The following is a 21,892-nucleotide window of genomic DNA, read 5'->3' as shown; positions in this document are numbered from 1 at the left end:
CAGTGTCACATACTACTCATATGGTATTGCAAGACATCACTCATTTATCAAGTTAAAATTATTTGCTCAACTTGCAGAACACTCACAGAACAAGTTACTCACAATCCAAGGTTTTCTGGTCTTTCTCTTTAGGAACCAACCTCTTACGCCAGGACTCCTTCACATTTCCTGTCCCTTAGGGTCTTCTCCTCAAAATTACATTATACAATGCCCTGGCCCTTTAGTTCTAGTAGACATTTTCCCAACCACTATCTGTCCATGCTTAACATCTGTCCACTATCTGTACCTGAGGAAATTTGTCCCAGGACTGCTCCTTACCTCTGGCTAGCATCTATACAGCTCACTAAACTGTTTATTTTCAGAAACATCTTGATCTGAAAAGTTTGACTTAACAAAAATCTTTCTAGAGGTGAAGGGGAAGAGAAAGAATTCTTTTAGAGTATAGTATCTATGAGCAGAGCCTGTGAGCTCCCTGAGGGCAAAGAGAGTCTCATTTCCTCATGGATGTTCCCAGTCCAAACTACCAGTGACAGCAAGGGTCCTTGTATTCAACTCTGAAAGTATTTACCTAGTGATTCTTTATGTATCAGTTATTGCTTTTACTAAGTCAACAGTAAAAAGTTTCCCCTATACAATCCATTGCTATACTGTTTTACTTTACAAAATTATAAACTATAAACCTAAATTCAGCAGAAAACACCAGCGCTTGTGACTATATCAGAAAAACAAATCATTCAAATAGGAAGAAAAAAGGCCTTTTTATTTCTGCTATTTTTCTGGTGGTAGAACCTCTTATTAAATATCATCTTCTGATTTTGAGAAAGTTCTAAGTAGTACACCTGATGCAGAGTTATGGTTGGGATCTTTAATGTTCCTCAAAGGCTCCTGGGTTGAAGGTTGGCCACTAGCCTATGGTTACTTTGGGAGCCTGTGGTGCTTTGCGAGCCTATAGAGTCTTCAGGCAGTGGGGCCTGGGAGAATGAAGTAAGGTCACTAGGGCTGTGCTCTCAGATGGCATCTGAGGACCCCAACCCTTCCTCTGCCTTTGCTTCCCAGATGCCATGAAGTGAGCAGCTCTGTTCTACCACATGCTTTCTGCCACCATGTTTGCTTTGCCACAGGTTCAAGGTATTGAAGAAAAATGACCATGAACTGAATCCTCTCAGACCATGAGCTACATAAAACCTTTCCTTCTGTAAGTTGTTTATCTTGGGCTGTTTTTTTGTGGGGTTTTTTTTTTTTTTTTTTTTTTGGCCATCAATAAGAAATGTATTATTCTCCAGAACAAAATATCTGGAGTCTGTAAGCTTGGAGAGGAATTGAAGTGAGTGGAAGGTACACAGAAACCATAAGAGAACTGACAGAGGAGAAGAAAATAGGATTAAGTGATACAGAAGAAATAGATCACATTGCAGAGGAGAAACTATGCAGCACCACCAACATCAGCTAGCTAGCCACCAGTTGGAAGGCAAACTAAAACTAACAACTTTTTGGCTCACTAAGAACTGGAGAACTGCACTAGAGCTGGGTGTGTCTTCTGCAGTTGGAGCCAGCAGGGAGAACGTAAAACATTGCTTCCAAAGTTGCCTTCCACAGTCAACAGTTGGTGAGTGACCTCGGTACAACCACCCAAGGCCAGAGTCATGCAGAGCAGGAGCTAGCAGGGACACCATTGTAAGGAAAGGCTGAGTGTTTGAACCTGTGTCCCAGAACAGTCCCTTGGCTGCTTCACGCTGCCAAATTCCCAGAGTGGATGAGGGAAAGAGTCATGGGAAACTGCCCGCAGTTGGAGATCAGACTGAGGGAGTCTCACTGAGAAGCAGGGGCTCGGGAACACAGAGCCAGCTGTTATGGTCAGAGGTCAGCTTCAGCCTGAGCTACACAAGACTGGAAGTTCGCATTGGCAGCATGTTCCCACTGTAAGTAGATCTCTACATCCAGCACCATTCTGGAGGCAGACAGCCACCTTAGACTTCCAGCATGAACAAAGACACGCCCTGGGCTCAGCTCTGCTCCTTAATCCTAGGCTAAGGGAAACAGCCACACGTCCAAAAGAATAGAAAACTTTCTTTTACTATTCTTTATTCAATTGTATTATTTTTCATTTTTTATTTTTACTTTTTTTTTTTTTTTACTTTTTGCTATTCTCCTCCTTCTGTGCATCTTCCCCCACTTTTATTCCATTATTTTACCCTTTTTATCTTTTATGAGGATGTCTGTGCATGTGTGCTTCTCTTCTTGTTTTTTGTCCTCCCAATATAGTTTATAGAGGGTAAGGGAATTTCCCCTTGTTCCTTTACATCTCTCCTACTTTTTTATCCACACCCTTGAACATATGGACTTAATGGATATATAGAGAGTATTCCACCTCTCTATAACAGAGTATACATTCTTTTCAGCAGCACCTGGCTCTTTTTCCAAAAGAAATCATGTACTAGTCTACAAAGCCTGGTTAAGGAAATGTAAAAGAATAGCAATTACCCCATGCATACTATCAGACCCCTGTGCAATGAAAATAGAAATCAACAACAGAAGAAATCTCAGAAAAGGCCAAAGCTCTTGAAAAATTAACAACATACTCCTAAACAACCAATGAGATACAGAAGAAATCAAAGGAGAAATTTTAAAATTTCTGAAAGTTAATGACAATGACAGTATAACTCGTCAAAACTAAGTGACACTATGAAAGCAGTCCTGAGAGGAAAATTCATCGCAATCATGCTCACATTAGGAAAACAGAGCAAGCTCAAATAGACAACTTTATGAAAAATCTTAAGATACTTGAGAAACAACAACAAATCAACCCCAAACCAAAATTAAGGGAATTATAAAGTTGAGGTCAGAAATCGATGAAATTTAGACTAAAAACAAAAAAAGTTTTTTAAAAAATCAATTAATCAAAGAGCTGGCTCTTTGAAAGAATAAATAAAATAGATAACCCTCTAGCCAGATTTATCAAGAGAAGGTGAGAAAAGACTCACATGAATGCAATTAGAAATTTAAAAGGTGAAATTATAACAGACACTGTGGAAATCCAGAAGATAGTAACTCCTTCAAAAACTTATATTTCAACAAATTAGCAAGTTTTGAAGAAATGGACCAATTCCTAGATACATACAAACTACCAAAACTAACCCCCCAAAACATAAATATGATAATAACCCAATAACAAGTAATGAAATCGACACTGTAATAAAGAATCAACCAACTAAAAAAGCCCAGGATCTGATGGATTCGCTACTGAATTCTACAAAGCCTTTGAAGATATTATATCACCAATACTCCCCAAGCTCTTCAAAATTGAAAGGGATGGAGTGTTCCCAAACTCATTTATGGAAGCCAGAATCACCCTGATCCAGATAAAGACTCAACTGAAAAAGAAAACTATAGGCTAATCTCTGTGATGAACATAGATGCAAAAATCCTCAATAAGATATTAGCAAATAGATCGTAGTGCATTATCAAAAAGATCATACATCATGATCAAGTAGGTTTCATTCCAAAGATGCAAGGATGTTTCAACACACATAAGTCAATAAATATAATACAACACATAAACAGAAGCAAGATCAAAAACCATATGATCATATCAATAGATGCAGAAAAGGCCTTTGACAAAATCCACCACCACTTCATGATAAAAAATAAAAACCCTGAAGAAAACAGGTGTAGAAGGACCATATTTGAATATGATAAAAGCTATATATGACAAACCAATAGCCAGCAACATACTAAATGGGGAAAAACCTAAAAGAATTTGCCCTAAAATCAGGAACAAGACAAGGATGCCCACTATCACCTCTTCTATTCAACATAGTACTTGAAACATTAACCAGAGCAGTTAGGCAAGAGAAGGAAATAAAAGGTATGCATATTAGAAAAGAAGAACTCAAATGATCATTATTTGCAGATGATATGATACTCTACAAAGAAGAACCAAAGAACTCCACCAAAAATCTGTAAGAATTAATAACACACTTTAACAATGTAGCAGGATACAAGATCAACACACAAAAATCATTAGCATTCATGCACAGGATGGGAAGGAAATTATGAAAATAATACCATTCATAGTAGCTTCAAGGAAAATGAAATAGCTAGGAATTAACCTAACCAAGAAAGTGAAAGACCTCTACAAAGAAAACTACAGTACTCTGAAAAAGGAAATTGAAGAGCACATCAGAAAATGGAAAGATGTCTGCTGCTCCTGGATAGACAAAATCAATATTGTCAAAATCGCCATTCTCCAAAACTATCATACAGATTCAATGCAGTCTCAATCAAAATACCAATAGCGGGGCCGGGGATTTAGCTCAGTGGTTTCGCTGCCTGCTGTGCAAGCGCAAGGACCTGAGTTCAATCCCCGGTTCCAAAAAAAATACCAATAGCATCCTTTATAAATCTTGGAAAAACAATCCTAAAATTCATATGGAACCAGAAGAAACCCAGAATAGCAAAAGCAATTTTGGGCAACAAGAGCAAAGCAGGAGGCATAGTAATACCTGACTTCAAACTATACAATAAAGCAATAGTGATCTTAAAAACGGCATGGTACTGGAACAAAAACAGACGTGTGGGTCAATGAAGCAGAGTTGAGGATACAGAAACTTTCCCTGGTACATTCAGCTATTTGATTTCTGATAAAGGGGCCAGAAGTATATATTGGAGGACTATTCAACAAGTGATGCTGGGAAAACTGGTTATCTGCAGAATATTGAGGCTGGAACTGTAGCTCTCACCATAAACTAAATTAAAATAAAAATGGATCAAAGATCTAAACAATAAAACAGAAACATTAAACGTACTGGAAAATAAAACAGGTGCAACACTTAAAGACAGAGGTGTAGGAAAGGATTTTCTAAACAGAACTTCAATTGCACAGAAAATAACAGCAAGAACTAACAAACTGGATTATGTCAGACTAAAAAGCTTCTCACAGCAAAAGAATCAATCAGTAGAGTGAAGACACAGCTTACAGAAGGGGAAAGAATGTTTGCCAACTACTCCTCAGACAGAGGGCTAATACCTAGAATATAGAAAGAATGCAAAAAAATTAATCTACCTAAAATTAAAGATCCAGTTGAGAAATGTGCAAGGAAAATGAACAGACACTTCACAGAGGAAGAAGTACAAATGGTCAACAAATACATGAAAAACTGTTCAACATCTCTGGCCGTTAGAGAAATGCAAATTAAAACAATGCTAAAATTCTATCATACTTCAGAAAGAATGGCAATCATCAAGAAATAAATTAATAACAAATGTTGATGATGGGCTGGGGTAAAACAGGAACCCTCAATTGTTAGTGGGAATGTAAACAGTACAACCATTATGGAAATCAGTATGGAGATTTCTCAAAGAACTGAAATTAGAATTCCATATGACCCAGCAATCCTCCTGCTTGATATCTTCCTCAAAGACTTTAAGACATCATACTACAGGGATACATGCATACCAATGTTTATAGCAGCACAACTCATAATAGCTAAATCCTGGAAATAGCCTATATACCCATCAGCAGATGATTGGAAAAAGAAAATGTGGTACTATATATAATGGAATACTATTCCACTACAAAGAAAGACAGATTTGAGACATTTATAGAAAAATGGTTGCATCTGTAAATATAAGGTTGAATAAAATAAACAAAACACACAAGCTTAAATACCATATGGTATCTCTCATTTGAGCAAGGAAAAATACAAACAAAAAGAATAATAAAGGATGGATAGAAGGAAACTAGGAGATGGACCTCTTGCAAGAGGAAAGTGGTACAAGGGAAAAAGTGCAAGGGGTGAGGAGGTAGGGAAGGGGAAATAAATGAAATAAAGATATGCCATGTACAGACATCCAATAACCTCAGTTAATGTAAACATTATATGCTACAACATAAGCTAAGATTAATAATATCAACAAGACTAAAAAATGCGATAGGGAATTTGGAGGGCAAGCGAAGGAGGGAAAGGGAAGGGGAAGGGGATTAAAAAAAGAAAAAAGAAACAAGCTGCGGCATGTACTCCCCAAGATGACTGTAAACTGCATGAATTGCAAACATGTACTAATAAATTTTTTTTAATTTAAAAAAATAAAAAGCCACACACAAATGAAAATGGAAAAACTTCCAGCGCCTCATTTCTGTCCCGTATTTTCCACTCACAATCGTGTACTTAGGTACATTTTGACCCCATGAGAAAAAATTACAAAGACAAGACAAGAATTGTAGAGCAGTATCTTTGAGTGGGGTGGCAGGGGCTAAATGAAATCTGCACAGATAGGGAGGCCTTGGGATCAGGAGGGAGTCAGGCTGTGAAGCAGAGATGCAGACAGGTGGGTGGCTGTGATGGGGAGTTACAGAATACTCTTTTGATTGTTTTATTTTCTCAGAAAAATCAGGTAAATCTACAAATCTATTCTGATTAGGTAGCAGAGTAGTCTTAATACCATGAAAGACCAATGGAAAGGAGCCGAGTATATGTTAGAATGGGCAGTTCTGAGTAGGCCCTGCATAACCAAAGGCGCAAAGGCCAGCATGAGTTCCCAGTTTAGTTGAGGTTTTTTGTTCCAGAGAAGTAAAAGTAAACTTGTCTTAGTTGATACTGTAGAAAGTGTTCAGTAGGAATTTAGGCATATATTGCTTTCCTCTGGCTTGTATATTTCCTAGTGTCGTCAAGGGATGTGTTCTAGAATTCTTGACTGTCACTGCCAGTTGGGTACCTGAAGCAGCAGTGGCCCTTTGGCAAAATGACTGAAAAACACCTGCCTTTTTATATGCGAATTGGGGCTCAAGTGTTGGGGTGTTTCTTCAAGCTGCGGACCTGCCTCCAAAAATTCTGGAGTGTCACTGTTAAGGGATATTTTTTTACTAAGGAGGAAGAGCCTGTTCTTTTAACTGACAGTACTTTTCACAAGGAAAGAATTGTGTTACTTGGCCACATGTTGAAGAATAAATCTCTACCCCTTCAAATAAGAGCTCAGGCTGCCAAGAAAATTGGACTTCTGGCCTTCACAGGTACTGACTTGACCAGCTGTGTTAAAATAGGTGTTTCATCATCTTTTAGCTTGTTAGAACACTGTAATTTGGTTTTTCTTAATTCTGGTCTTAAACCCCCAGAACATTTCCTTTAAATCATTAGTGTTTTATCTTATAACGCTACAGATATAACTTTTTCTTGAAGAATCTTATATTTTATTTTATTTATTTATTTATTTTTGGTACTGGGGATCAAACTCGGGTCCTTGCGCTTGCACAGCAGGTGGCAAAACCACTGAGCTAAATCCCCGGCCCAAGAATCTTATATTTTAAAAGATTGTGTCCACCAAATAAATTTCTAGTTCGATATTTCTCATTTGTGTTAATATATCACCTGCCAAAGTTTTCATTAACTTCTAGACACACGAATACACACCTATAGTTCCTGCTATGCAGGAAGATTGCTTGAGCCCGGAAGTTCAGAACCAACCTGGGCAACATAGTGAGACCCTATCTCAATAAGTAAATAAAAATAAAAGTTTTCATTAAAAGAAAAACATGAGAGTCTATACTGAGCTGACATAATTTCAACCCAGTAATATGATTCTAATGCAGAATAAAAGTACCTGATATTTTACTTTTATTATATAACAATGCATTATACAAAAAAAATCTTAGAAAAATCAGTAAGAACTTAATACCCTTACAACAGCTACTATGAAAGCCAGTAGTTGTTATCAGTAAAAGCCAACAGTTAATGTGTACTTTGCTGGAAAATAAAGTGGCAAACACCAATTAAGCACATGCTGCTCTAATTATCAAGTCCAACTCATTGCACATTTTTTCTAATAAAGTTTAGGATATGTAAGGAAATTTTGTGCCATCTTCAACATCTCCTAATCAGAAGTATTGGATGGAAGCTACAAGTATTTTAATTGATTTTTTAAGTGGGAAGATGAATTACTTAGTTTGATGGACTGAATTTTTCAAAGAATCATGCCCATGAGAGAAAACAGTAAAGGAGTCCTTCATGCCAGCAGGGTTGGGGACCACCTGCATAGAGCTGGAGAAGAGATGAGACACTGGGGAGATCACCTGCCCCTGTGAAGGAAGGACAAATGGTATCTACCACATGGGCTGACTCCACTCCCTAAACAGCTGTATTCATCTTTCAGGGGAAGAACTAGCTAGTAAAAGGATCTGAATTCTTCAGGTTGGTATTAGTTTGCCTTAGCTGTATTACTGGGAAGCAAGAGAAAGAGCTTATGCCCAGCTTCAGCTAAAGCTTTAACAATGAACAAAATATTCCTAGGACACTGGGACTAGTGTATTGAAGAGAGAGAAATTCAAAGTAGTTTAGAACTCCAGCAGCTAGAATCTAACCACCCATGTCAGCTCCTCCTCTCCATCAAGCAGTGTTCATCCAGTGTCTTTTTGATCCATTCCTTTATGAAGTTTAAGATTGCCCTATGAAGATCTGGGGCCCAGGTATATGGTGAAAGTAGAATCCAGGACCAGGATGGGTCAGTAGCCAAAGGAAGAAAACCTAGTAAGGACATATCCATCTCAGATCTAGAAAAGAATTGGGGCAAGAAATGTATGAGAATGGGACCATGGGACCAATGGACCAATGGGACCGAGTCTTTCTCCTAGCCCATGCAAGGTCACCATTGGCTTTGCGGCACAACCCTTTTCTCTCTGCTCTCATGTGCTGGTTTCCATGTTTTTCTCCAGCACTGAAGACAGAAAGTGTGGAGTTTGATTAAAGGAACAAGGGCGGAGCCTTAGGCAGGCAGTCATCTTCCCACTTTCCATATTAACTCCTTGCTGATCAATATACACAATCTCATCTTCCCAGCAGCATGGGAAGAAGGGAAAATGAAAAGTATTCGAAGTGTCATCCATGTGGAAACAAAAACGTGAACACAGAGGCTGGGAGTGTACTGAAGCCCTGGTTTCAGATCCTTGCACGCGCACACACACACACACACACACACACAAACACATACACACACAGAATATGGGCACTTAGGAGATTCTGAAGTGTTACTAGTTGCTAGATATGCCAAATACTTCTGGAAATCCCAATGCTTGTTTTACAGGAGGACCAGGTGCTGAGAAACTTGCAGCTGAATACATGAAAGAAGTAGCCCACTTGTTGCAAAATGATGAGGTGGCACCCAAAATAAAGATCCTGCTGCTCCAGAGTGTAGCGTGTTGGTGCTACTTGAACCCTGGGAGCCAGAAAACAGTAAAACGCCTGCACTTCATTCCTATTCTTGTTAGTTTGTTGGAAAGTCATCTTGAATATTCTGTGGAGGGAGACAAAAACAGCCTCCTCTTTGTTAAATTTTGGACTTGTTATGCTCTCTGTGTCTTAGTGTACAATGACTTATCTTTCTTAGAGGAGCTTAAAAGCTACAATGCTCTAAAATATAATTTGCAAATATTGGCTTCAGAGAATTGGATGGGATGGCCTGAGAATTTTGCAGAAATGCTGCATCACCTAATTTGTCTTTACAATAATTAATTTCTCTAAATCGTTATGTGATGCAGCTAACTGAGCCATTGTATTACCCTGGTAAGAAACCTGAAATAAAGAATAAAAGGCAATATATTATTCTTTAGCATTATCTTTTGTAGTTGAAGAGTTCAATGCAAATTTTCATATAGTTAACTGCAATAACAAAACTTGCAAAAAGGACTGTTGGAAATGACCTCACAGATAGGGCCCTTAATGTATCCTCACCTTTCAAGAAATAAAGATGTTAAAGCCAGGCTTGGTGGTCCCCACCTGTAATCCCTGCACTGGGGAGGCTGAGGCAGAAAGAAGGATTGCCATGACTTCAATACCAGCCTGGGCTACATAGTGTGTTCAAGGCCAGCCTAAACTACATAGTGAGACCCTATCTCAAAAATAAATAAAATAAAAATAAAGATGTTAAAGCACACGATATGATGGGGACTATGCATAATTATAAAACTGTACAGCTGAAATACTTTTGGCACCTATTATACACAGTCCAGAGAGACTCTCTCCATTGTCTACAATTAAATCATGAAATCCTTATTTTTAATATCTATTTGATGCTTATTAAGAACTTGTACTTCATTATTGATTTTTCATGGAGAAAAAAGCCTATGCTGAGTTCTTATAATACCACATGCTTCTGTAGTTAAAAAAAAAAAAAGAAAGAAAAATTACTGAAGTAATAAATTAAGTTTGTAAAATGGAAACTCATTGGAAGATGTGTTATCCATGTAACTGTTGGGAACAATGGTTTGGGGACTTACTGGGCAATTTAAGGGCTTGGGGGTGTAGCTCAGTGGTGGAGCACTTGTCCAGCACACACAAGGCCCTTTATCTCCAAGCACCACCACTACCACCCCCCCCCAAAAAAGAAAGAAAAAAGTTGTCCTGTTTGTAACTACACTATACCATCTCTAGGTAAGCTGCATCTATCATAGATTGAACTATGTTCTTTCATCTTTCACAGATGAGAACTTTGGCTGAGCCCTTTCATAAAGGGAAAAATAAAAGAGTGCAGTTTCCTGATCCTCACCTTATCTCTTAGAGGAGCCTTGTGAGGGTTGTTAATCTCGTGTCTTAGTCACTTTCCCATTGCTGGGACAGAATACCCCAATGCCCGCAACTCGGAGGAGAGGTTTATTTTGGCTTATAGTTTTATTTTAGTCCATGGTTGGCTGACTCCGGGGCAACAACAGGCTAGTAGAGGGGCATGGCAGAGAAAATGGAGCTCAACCAGTGGCAGCCAGGAAGCAGAGAAAAGGGGAGCAGCTGGGGACAAGGATACATCCTTCCAGGTCACAACACCCCCAGTAGCCCACCTCCAACCAGGCCCAGCCTTCTAATAATACATTCAGCTGTGAACTCGTCAGTGGATGAATCCAGGATGAGTACAGTACCCCATGATCCAATCATGAACCCCACCTCTGAACACCTGAGGCTTTTGAGAGACAGTCTAGATCCCAAACTATAGCACTCACCATTGGACAGGAGCACCTTCAGGGTGATCTCCTGAGAAATTTTCTCAGAATTTACAAGGTGGGATCAAAACAGGAGTTTAAATTTTTTCTACCATATTGCAGTAGAAGACATACTGCCATTAATCTCCCTCAAAATCCTCTCCCTCGCTTCAAATACACCTGCTCCATCATTCTTGCCACTTTCTGAAGCAGTTCTGGAAGTTCTGTTCCATGAATATCTTCAGTTGTGCTGTCCTGCCTGAGTCGACACCCTCAGTGGATTCAGAATGCTCACCGTTCGTGGTCATTTGGACATTTAGGAAAAGCTAGGGGTTGCATGGTGTCAGACCTGGGAAATGAGGTGGATTGCTGTACCAGAAGCAATGTGTGACACGGAATATTGTCATGATGAAGAATGAAACTGTTTGCCCAGTTCTTAGAGCATTTTCTAAGCACATCATTTCTTGAATGCTCTAAAAACCCCCATAAGCAGCACCTGCAACAACAGCAACATTGTCACCTCCAGCAGCCACCCTCCACCTCCTTTCCCAACAAAGCCACACTGCCCAGCTGCCTGGCTCCCAGCCCCAGCCCCAGGCTCTCCTTCCTAAAAGCAGTTTCTACAGGGGCGGCAGTGGCTCCACCTTCCTACCTCCAGCGAGAGTCACCACCATCATCAGAAGTCCCAGCACCCTCATGGCCTGTCCCCGCTCCAGCAGCTTGACCATCAGCTATGCCAACTACTTCCAGCTCTGGTTTTTCAAGCTGTCCTTCTTCAGCTTCCCCTCCCTGCCCTTCAGCCCTATGTGCAACAAGAGGTAAGTCAGCACCCAACAGTATAATGGCAGTTTCACCTTCCCTGTGGTGGCAGTAGGACCCTGGGTCCCATCCTAGGCCAGCATTCCAAGTTTACAACGTCGCCCTCGCAGAACTTCCTTGCCCAGACAACAGGCACTAACCAGACCCAAAGGATGGTCGACAGCAGCAATGGTTATAGTCACAAAACAAGCAAGAATCTGTCTTGTTACAACCATGGGGCCAACACTTCACCACATTCAGGACTACAAGCAACTGTCCATGAACTTTAACCAGCGAAGTACTTTTAAGTTAAAATTCGTCCCTTCAGCAGAAACTCTGGATGCCATAGATGGATATTTTTTTCTGTCAATAGAAATTACTAAGCCATGGAGACATAAGGCAAACTAAATACAAAACTAAGATATCTAGCTGCTATTGAGTCTGATATTTGTAATCCAAAGGTGCTTTATTTATTATACTGGATAGAAAAATCTAGCACAGGCATGCATCAAACTCAATTTTATTGCCAATATCCTAGATTAAAGCTTGCAGTCACTTACCAATGGGGCTCTCCACGATTGGTGACATGGTCATTGTCTTAGTTACTTTTCTTGTTGCTGAAACAAAATACCTGACACCAAAGTTGAAGGAGGAAAGGTTTCTTGTGGCTCACAGTTTGTAGAGGTTTCAGTCCAGTCAGCTGGTTCCAAGGCAGGGTGGCATGGCAGAGGCGAAACAGTCCATATCAGAGCAGGCAAGAGGCAGCAAGCAGCTACCTTCTTTCTGTCCCTTTATATTCCATGACTGGTGCCATCTACACCCAGGTTGGGGCTTCCATTATCCATATCCAGAACAATGCTACCAGTCAGTGGATTAATTTAGTACCAGACATCTTTAATCCTAGTATCACACACTTTAGATCCTGCCAGCTCTGACAAGCCCCACCTATGGGTCCATGAGGGGGTATCTAGTTACAAGCCTTAACAGTCATCTACACCTCCGTGACAGTGCAGAGATCCCCGTGTCCTGAAGCATTGCTGGTCCTTCTAGGTTCACACACAATTCCAGGGCAGCTGCACACAGTCTGATTGAGACTGAAGTCAATGTTCTCCATGAGGATCCCTCCCTATTGGCCTCTGGACAGCCGCAGAGTTGGGAAAATGTCAATTTTATTTTGTTTTGCCTTGTTTTTTTCTAACCTGTCCAGGTACTAATCTCTGGGATTTTTAAAGCTTTTACTCTGGAAGAATGTAACCTGAAGTAGATCTCTGCAGTCTGGGAGACTGACTCCTCTGAGACTCATTAGTACAAGACTTGTGAATACTGCACAGTTACTCAAATAATGTACAGTTACTTGATTTAGTCCACAACAGAGATTCAAGAATGCTCTTCTGGCCTTCAATCACTTGGAGTAGTTCCAGGTGTTTAATTTTTTTCCAGCAAATAAATTCAGACTACATTAATCAATAGAAATAGTTCATTCTCAACAACTTCATGTCTAAGGGTACGTACGAGTCCCTGGGAATCTAGTTGCCTAGGCTTGAGCCCATCCCTCTTGTGAGTGGTGGCTTTGAACCTGCTCTCTCCACCATACACCAACTCCTGCAGGACAAGAACAACTCAGCTTTGTGGGTTCCTGTGGCTGATGCTCCTCATCCTTAGGAAGCTGGCAGGCTGGATCTCACCTGGGCTCCTCTAGGCCCCCAGCCAGGCCTGATGCTGACAGAGTCACACTTGAGATGGACTTTTCAACAGTAACCCAGTCCCACAACCTAGGAGCAGGTTTGATACTCTCTCCTGTTGGCTTCTTTTGTATTAGGCTGTGTACTGATAGATCATGCCATCAAAATTGCCTGGAGAATTTGAACATAAAGTAGTGAGACTCAGAGAGACACTTGGACCAGCCTAGAACTGAGAAGTCTCATTTTTTCAGTAAGAAATGAATGTCTCCTTGCTCTAGATCTCTACATTTCAACCCACAGGAATGACAGCATTTTGATCTAAAACTTAGGGACTTAAATCTCTAACTTTAAAGGAAATTTTCTGCTCAAAAAATATTTAAAATATTAAAATCTTCAATATTAAAGTTTTGATTTATAAGGTCTTACCAGGGGTTTTCCAGTTGAATACTTAAGAAGAAAATCACATTCTTAAAATGGGACAATCACCTCATGCAATTATAAATCAAAAGAATACCCTAGAATTTGAGGCATTGTGATACGAGGCTTCAAAATTTGAAATCAGTTTCCTAACTTCATGAAAACGAAAGCAAAAAGTTGTTACTTTTTATTATAAAAGGCTTTTAGTAGAATTCTGTAGTATTATTGTAGGAGAATTTTATTTCTATGCAATGCAGAATCAATCAACATCTGTATTCTCCTCTCCTCATGGTATACAGTATATGGTTCTGAAGTAATGTTGATGTTTATTATTACAGTAGCAGTTAGGGGGACGTTACATTTATCTCTCCTCTAACTAGAAACACTACAAAATGGGAAATAATGAAAACTGACACAACTCTGTCTTACAGAGTACCAGAATGGAATTTGTCCTACTAGGTTAAAGGAAGACTTACGGTGCTCATTGATGTTTTTGATTTTAGTATTTCTGAAGGCCATTACAGTGGCTTGGACGTGTGCTGAAGCCAATCTTCGTTTTCTGTTTTGTTTTGTGTCTGAGAGGGTGTAGTTTAGGCTGGCCTGGAACCCACTGTATATCCCACGCTGGCTCGAACTTGCGGCAATCCTCCTGCCTCAGTTGGGAATACGGGCATGCACCACCACATCCAGCAGAAAGCCAAACTTTTAAACTTTTGAGTTTTTTAAACAAAGAAATATTTTAAATAAATCCTAACTCAACACAGTGAAATTGTTGGAAACTGTCTCATAGCAAAAGAAAAATAGTTCATACCATTAAAAATTTCAGTTTTTTGTCTCAGTGGTCCACATAGGAGAATAACAGTTGTCTGCTATTGTCCGTAGAACTTTTTGGTAAATAAATAAATAGGTTAGCCTGAAATACAACAAAAATTTCAGACAGAAACTTCCATTTGAAACATGACTCAGTCCAGGTAATTAATTCTGACATTGCCACAGCTGTGTCTCTGTCATCAGAAAACCTGCAGTTTATTTGAAAGCACGTTTGTGTGGGGACTTCTCTGACCAGGCTGTTCCCCCAAAAACAAGAGATCCGCGACCTGAGCGAGCGCTGTGCTGCACTGGAGAACAAGCGCATGCAGTGTCAGCTCTGATGAATCTCTCCCAGTGTGATCCAGTCAGGGAGCCCAAAAGCATTTCATCCATCATCACCAGTCGGACACACAAGGCACTGGCTCTGCTGAGACCTGGAGCCCAGCTCCATCTCAGTGTTGTCACAGCCACCTGGGTGTCACCTCACCATGTCTGACCCTATGTTAAAAACTCCAGGGATGAGGACAGCGGTGTGTACAGATGTAGTGGAACACAACGCTGGGATAAAACAACTACTTAACCTTTATGTTTTAAGGAAAATACTCAGTTTTCTACTTTCTAATTTTTATTTCATGGTAATATTGAAAATTGGAAAAGTGTTTAATGCTAAAACTCCTTATTGCTAAAGACCACTGACAAATTGGAAGACAGTACTTAAAATAGACAAAATGTTTTCTTGAACTCCTATATATGATTGTGTATTAAACCAACCAGCATCGGGCCGGGGATTTAGCCCAGTGGTTTCGCCACCTGCTGCGCAAGCGCAAGGACCCAAGTTCGATCCCCGGTACCAAAAAAAAAAAAAAAAAACCAGCATCATCTATGATCTCCACAAAATTACAAGTCTGCTGGGCATGGTGGTGCACACCTGTAATCCTGGCACTAGGCAGGCTGAGGCAGGAGGATCACCAGAACTTTGAGGCCAGCCACAGTGGTGGCACCTTTGCCTAAGTCACTGGCTGTGATGTTCCCAGGAAGCATTAAGCCAGCCCAGGCCCCTCTCCCCACTTAGGCAGTGAGGCTGCTGGGCCCTGCCTTGCAGGAGCTGGGTCACACCCTCCTCGATCCATCCCTAGTCCTCTTCCTGCTTTCTACTGTCTTGTCCGATGCCTTGCTAGTTTACATCCTGGCAACTGGTGGTACTGTATTCCTACGGAAGACACAGGTTGTAAGAATAACTGTCTCCTTGCTAAACCTCTCCAGGATGGGCATGTGGAACCTGAGCAGGGTGGGCTGTCCTTTCCAAAGCGCATGTGACTCCCAAAGAACAAATCAGGTGACACTGAAAGCCATGGGGTCTAAAGAGGCTAGACTGTTGAACAGTCTGAAAGGCCTGCAAGAAAGCAAACATCTTTAAACATTTGCAATATTCTAGAAAACCAGACTGTGCTGGTGGAGGCCCAATCCCTGCCCTGCTACCTGGGGGTAAGCAGTGTCCCCAGGCCAGCTCCAGCCTGGAGGACTGACAGCCCCTTGTCCTGTGTTAGTTTTCTTGTGCACACAGACAAGGCATTGGTACACAGACTGAAAACCTTCACAGCTTCTACTGGACAGTTTCTTTTTAGGAATGAAAGAAAATTCTCTCATTTTTCAGATATTCTTTTGTCAATTCCACAAAATTGCATATAACTTTATATTCTTAAAAAAGTTTTGTGAATATTTAAGTCTGCTCATTTGATTTTGAATTATGTCAAGTACTCTGGAGGGTTTTATTTTTATACTTTGTAAAGAAGGAAACATTGTACATTTTTAGAATATTATTGAGTAAATCTGAAAATAAAAATTTTTAAAAGAAAAAACAAAATATAAGGCTTTGTAATATTCAGAGTTCATCATAGTGTTCCTGGGTACAAACTGAGCCTGCACAATTCCATCAATGCCAAAAATCCTAATCAACATCACCTTGATGTTGGATCTTGGGATTTTTGGAAAGAACAAAGGGATTTCCACTGAGAACTCTGAACATACTTTTTTTCTCATAACTTTAATTTCTTTAGACAGGACACACTGCCCATGGTATAGTCTTGAGGGGACTCCCAATCAACCCTCCCCAGGAGCGGTAATGGAAACCAGACTGTGCCTATCCTACTGTCTTAGGGAACTGTGACTCTCAGGCACAGTGATGAAAAGAGAAAAATCATTGCAGACAGCACCAATTTCCATTTGCTTAAGGGTTTTTCAAAGTTTTTCATTTTTATGAAGCCAACTTAGTTCATGTTTTGTCCTATTTGAGAAATCTTTACCAAACCTAAAGTTACTAAGATTTTTCCCTATTGTTTTTTTCTAGAAGTCCTAAAATTTTAGTTTACTTTAAAAATGCTCACTTTTGGCACTTTCAGACTTTCTATTGCCAAATCATCCTATTCTGTCAAGGACCAGGGAGAATTAAGGCCTAACTGGCCTCCTCTGTGAGCACAAAGGAGAAAGGCTGCACGCAGGGGTGACTGCATATTAGGGAAAAGCTAAGACAGCTGAGGTTAAGTTGTTTACCAGAGGATGTGCTAATGGATACGGGAAACTAGATGAATCTTGTGTTACCCTGATTGCTTGTGTCCGTGTTTGGGTGAATAAAAAGGAGGTGAGCCAAAGGCTCGGGACTCCTCTGCCTGCTAGAGGTAGAAACTCCCCTGGCTGCCGCATGTTGAGCTGGCTCCATGTCTGTTCTTCATCCTCGTTCGCCCCTGGGTCAGGGAAGAACAAAGTAGCGGGTCTGTCAAGAACAATACCACCCATCTCTTCCTCACTAATCAGATCCACTCGGGGAAATTTGTGGAAACAGACTGTCATGCTCTATGCCAAAAACTATTAAGAATATCTGAGAATGGCATCTGGAAGTCACTAATGCAGTAAGTTTGAGGTTCAAACAGGTTTGGGAGTTAAAATTTCAGTTATCTCAGTCTAAATGGGATAAATTCATCATCTTATTTTTTCCAAGATAGCAACAGAAAGCAAATGATATAACAGCATAGAAAGACATTTTCTATAGCCTCCTCATACTCCATTCTTCCAAGATATACAATGTGCAATAGGAAACTGAAGTTTATTTATCATATACACGCAAGTCATATCTGACAACTGAGTAAGTGAAAATGTTATTTACATAAAACATAGATTAAAAATATATAGTATTTGAACACAATAGGGTCCCAGGAGTCAAAGAAATATGATTCCAGCATTTTGCTACACAGAACTAGAGTGGAGGTAAACTTTGGCAGTGTATTTCTTAAGAGTCAAATATTAATGAACTTCATGTACTTGGCTTTGCATCTGTAGAAGATACGGTTTCTTCACATGTGCCAGTTTCTGAGTCTTCCACTTCAGAATCCTCAGCAATTTCCTCTTCGGAATCAAATTCCTGGCTATCCGATGATTCAGGGTTATCCAGAGGCTCACTAGACAGTCTCTTTTAAGGAATAAACCAGTAATTTAATGTAAAAACTTTAAAAACTCAAGTCCATTGTCAGTATGCTGATGTAACTGACCCTCAATAGTGTATTGTTTTTTCATCTTGTCCCTCAATAAAATTCACTTACAAATAGCGTTTTATCAATATCAATGTCTCTACCATGCTAGACTATGTCAGCAAAATCAGTGTTTAATTGTCAGTTTTTTAAAGCACTTGTTTTCAAAGCATAATTTTAACTGGTACTTCTCTAATAAGCTGAAATGAGGAATCAAATGTTCTAAATTTCCAGTCAGCTGGAGAACAATACAGTACAGTGGTACCTCGGTTCACAAGCTCAATTCTCTCTACACTTGTTTGCAAACTGGACTGGACAAGAACCAAATTAAATTTCCCCATAAATTCAACACTGAACATAACTATTGAATTTTTTTTTTTTTTTTTGGTTTTTTGAGACAGGGTCTCACTGTGTAGTTCAGGCTGGCCTTGAACACCTAGTGATTCTCCGGTCTTAGCCTCCTGAGTGCTGGGATTACAGGTGTGCCCCACCATGCCCAGCACAACCATTGAAATTTAATTCGGTTCCTGTCCAACTTGGTTTGTGCCCAGAATCATAGAAAGCAACAAGTGACCAGAATCTCAGAAAGGATCAAGTTTGTGAACCCAGGTACCACTGTACTTTTAAGGCACTTAAGAGTTACTATAGTACTCAAATGAATACTTAAAACATTAATTTTATCACAGCTCTTGAAATGTTAAGGCTGCAATTCAGCACAAGAGAAGTTCTGATTCAAAAAACTTTCCATCAGTAAAACAGATATTTTTTTTTATACATGTCATAAAACCTATTTTAACCCTAAGTTATGAGGCTAATTCTTATAAATGCACTACTTCCAAATTTTAAAGTCAGATAAAACCACCAAACTTATGTACCAATTAAGTTTTATAAATGAAAGTTAATGTCATTCTGATATAAAATTAAAGTGAACACTACCTACAAATAAATGTCAACTATAAAATTTTCCATGTTTTCAGATGTAGGTGTTACTATTCCCATTTACTTATTTATTTATTTACTGAGACAGAGTCTCACTATGTAGTTCAGTCACTATGTAGCCTAGGCTGGCCTCAAACTCACAGTGATCCTCCTGCCTCAGCTCAAGTGCTGGGATTATAGGCTCTACTCCTATTTCATGGATGAGGGGAATGAAGCCCCAACCAGATAAATAACTTGTCCTAATCAAGACACTAAATGTGCTAGGCAGGAAGCTAAGACTCAAACCCCAAACGCAAGAAATCTGATTCTAGATCCCACACTTAATGATTAAAGCTGCTACTCAACTCTACAGAAAAAGATTCCTTTGAATTAGGTGAATATTAAATGACCTACCTCTATTACCTCTGCCATATACTGTACATGTTCTGCTACTTCTGCCAATTCTTTATTCTCCTTTTTCAGACGGGCAATTTCACTGTCTTTTTGTTCAATTTCTTTATGAAGCTATATAATATAAATCAAAAGTTCAATATTCTGTAGATTTGCTATGCTATAAGCCAAATTATACAACTCCATCTACATAACTGACAGACACTTGTAGCATAAAGTTACCTCTCAATACAACAGGATTTATTTTCCATGAAATTTTGATAACCAAGTTACTTTTCTAATCAAACTTGTCTTAGGCTAGCATTAAAGCTAGTTTATATTGTTCTAACTAAATATGCTACACAGCAAAAGGAAAACAATCCTGGACACTTTTTATTGGGGCAGAGGGTTGAGACAGTTCTCACTATATATATATAGCCCAGGCTGGCCTCCCAACAACGATCTTCCTGCTTTAGCCTCCTGAGTGGTGGATTACAAGTGTGTGCCACCACATCCAGCTCTAATCCTGGAAACTTTTAAAGTGGTACAAATTATATTTAATACATACTTTCTCGTTTTCCTTAAGGGCTTCATAGAGAGCTTTCCTCCGTTTTTCTGCCACTTCTTTCCAATATTGAGAAGATGGATCTTCTGAAATAATATTTTACGTATAACTTTAAAAATCATTACTGCAAAAACTTAATGTTTTCCTATAAAAAAAAAATCCAATCTACTTTTTTTCTATTTTACTCTTCCGATATTCTAAGATTTTAATCCTTCAGAATTCTAGAAGTACAATAAATACACAGGTCAACCAGATTAAGATTGTTGCAGGAAAGAGGGAGACAAGGGTGTTTAAAAAAAAGAAACAAGCTGTAATATGTACATGTAGCCACTCCCAAGATGATGGTAAACTGTATGAATTGTAAACATGTACTAATAAAAATTTAAAAATAAAATTTAAAAAAAGATTTTTTGCAACTTTTGTTTTGGGTACTTCTTTTTAATTCCCTACCCCCACTACCCCTGGAATAAGACCCAGGGCCTTGTAGATGCTAATCATACTCTCTATCACTGAACCCTAATTTTTGAAAAGTCCAGGTCAGTTACTTAGTATATGGTTCTTAACATTGAATTTTGTATCTATGATCAGATTCAAGCCAAACATTTTCTTGGGAGGATTATTGCATGAGTATGTTATATCCTCAGTGTATCATCAGAAAGCACATGACAATTTATCACAAAACTGGGGGTCTTAAATTTGATCATTTGATTAAGATACTAGCTACTACATTTCTCCCTTGTAAAGAGAACAGTGTTTACAAACCAGTAACTAAATTCCCAGTGTGCTCCTTACTACTTAGGATCACTTGTTTCTAGGCCCTTTCAGCGGCAGAAGTGGAAATATATTACTTCTTTTAAAGATCACCAATTTGTACTGATACCCTAACTCCAATTCAACAGCTCTTCTTTTCCTTCCACATTCCATTTATCATGACTGCCTCCCAACAACATTCAATATATTACTCATTAGCTCAACCCTACAATATTCACAAAAATTTTTTCAGCATTACTACACCAATAACATTACCAACAACAAATTTAATAAAGTTCAGGATTCCTTTCCAGTTCTTTTTGATATACATCCCATTCAAGATGTTAAATCAGTTATATGCTCAAGTTACATGAAAAAAAAAATTTATTTATGGCCATACTAGCAATATTTGAGTATTTAACGTCAGTGGGGTTTTTTTTTTAACCAATCTTTGTTGATTAATTACAACCAAATGAGTTTTAAGCATCACAAATCCTATTATTTATTCTGTAATACTATAGAAAAGCTTCTTTCTCTTTCTTTTTTTTTGAGACAGGGTCTTGCTATGTAGTCCAGGCTGGCCTCAAAATCCTGAGATCCTCCTGTCTCAGCCTCTCAAGTGTTAGGATTATAAGCATGCACCACCACACTTGGCTGTTTATTTCTATCCAGTCAACTTTTCCTAATAAAACCTCATGATGTTATGTTCTTCCTTATTGTATTCCAGGCAACTCAGAATAAACCTAAATGTCACTGTGACCTGGAGCAAGTCAATTAACTTCTTTGGCTTCAATTTCTCATCTTGATAATATCTAATAACCTATGATTAATACAGAAGTAAAAATCTTCCATAATACATCACTTGCTTCCACTTCTAACTTCCACTACCATTCCATTAAAACTTGTATTTATCACAAGCATATTACTTCTCATTCATCTTTTTTGTTTTTCCAGACAGGGTCTCACTATGTAGTTCAAGCTGGCCTTGGAACTAAAGGCCAGCCTCCTGCCTCAGACTCCCAAGTGCTGGGATTACAGGCATGCGCCACCACGCCCAGCTCTTCTCATTCATCTTTACTCCCTT

The 21,892-nt window shown here is 39.2% G+C and overlaps 2 protein-coding genes across 12 annotated transcripts in view; one reads left to right on the top strand and one right to left on the bottom strand.

Annotated features, from left to right (window-relative positions):
• The first annotated feature begins 6,575 nt into the window (after nt 1-6,575).
• Nucleotides 6,576-9,743, top strand: Armh2 (armadillo like helical domain containing 2). Its single transcript, XM_087181241.1, has 2 exons — nt 6,576-7,009; nt 9,073-9,743. The coding sequence occupies exons 1-2, from the start codon at nt 6,742-6,744 to the stop codon at nt 9,498-9,500; spliced, it is 696 nt and encodes a 231-aa protein (XP_087037367.1). The 5' UTR covers nt 6,576-6,741; the 3' UTR covers nt 9,501-9,743.
• An 8,002-nt stretch (nt 9,744-17,745) lies between these two features.
• Gmnn (geminin DNA replication inhibitor) overlaps nt 17,746-21,892 on the bottom strand; it is a 68,118-nt gene continuing 63,971 nt past the window's right edge. For 10 of the 11 annotated variants that reach the window (XM_004847595.3, XM_021260555.2, XM_004847593.3 and 7 more), the window contains 3 exons: nt 20,062-20,144; nt 19,518-19,628; nt 17,746-18,127 (listed from right to left, as the gene is read on the bottom strand). In XM_004847595.3, coding sequence (XP_004847652.1) covers nt 17,972-18,127; nt 19,518-19,628; nt 20,062-20,144 — 350 coding nt within the window. In that variant the 3' untranslated portion in view covers nt 17,746-17,971. The remainder of the gene's footprint in view (nt 18,128-19,517; nt 19,629-20,061; nt 20,145-21,892) is intronic. The other variant, XM_021260558.2, reaches the window with a different exon arrangement.

The sequence above is a fragment of the Heterocephalus glaber genome, unplaced genomic scaffold, assembly GCF_053883595.1.
Source record: "Heterocephalus glaber isolate CG9 unplaced genomic scaffold, H.glaber_assembly_v1.0 deba00001472, whole genome shotgun sequence".
In the NCBI taxonomy this organism is placed as follows: domain Eukaryota; kingdom Metazoa; phylum Chordata; class Mammalia; order Rodentia; family Bathyergidae; genus Heterocephalus; species Heterocephalus glaber.
Note: the sequence above shows the minus strand (reverse complement) of the source record. Positions and strands in the feature narration are given on the sequence as shown.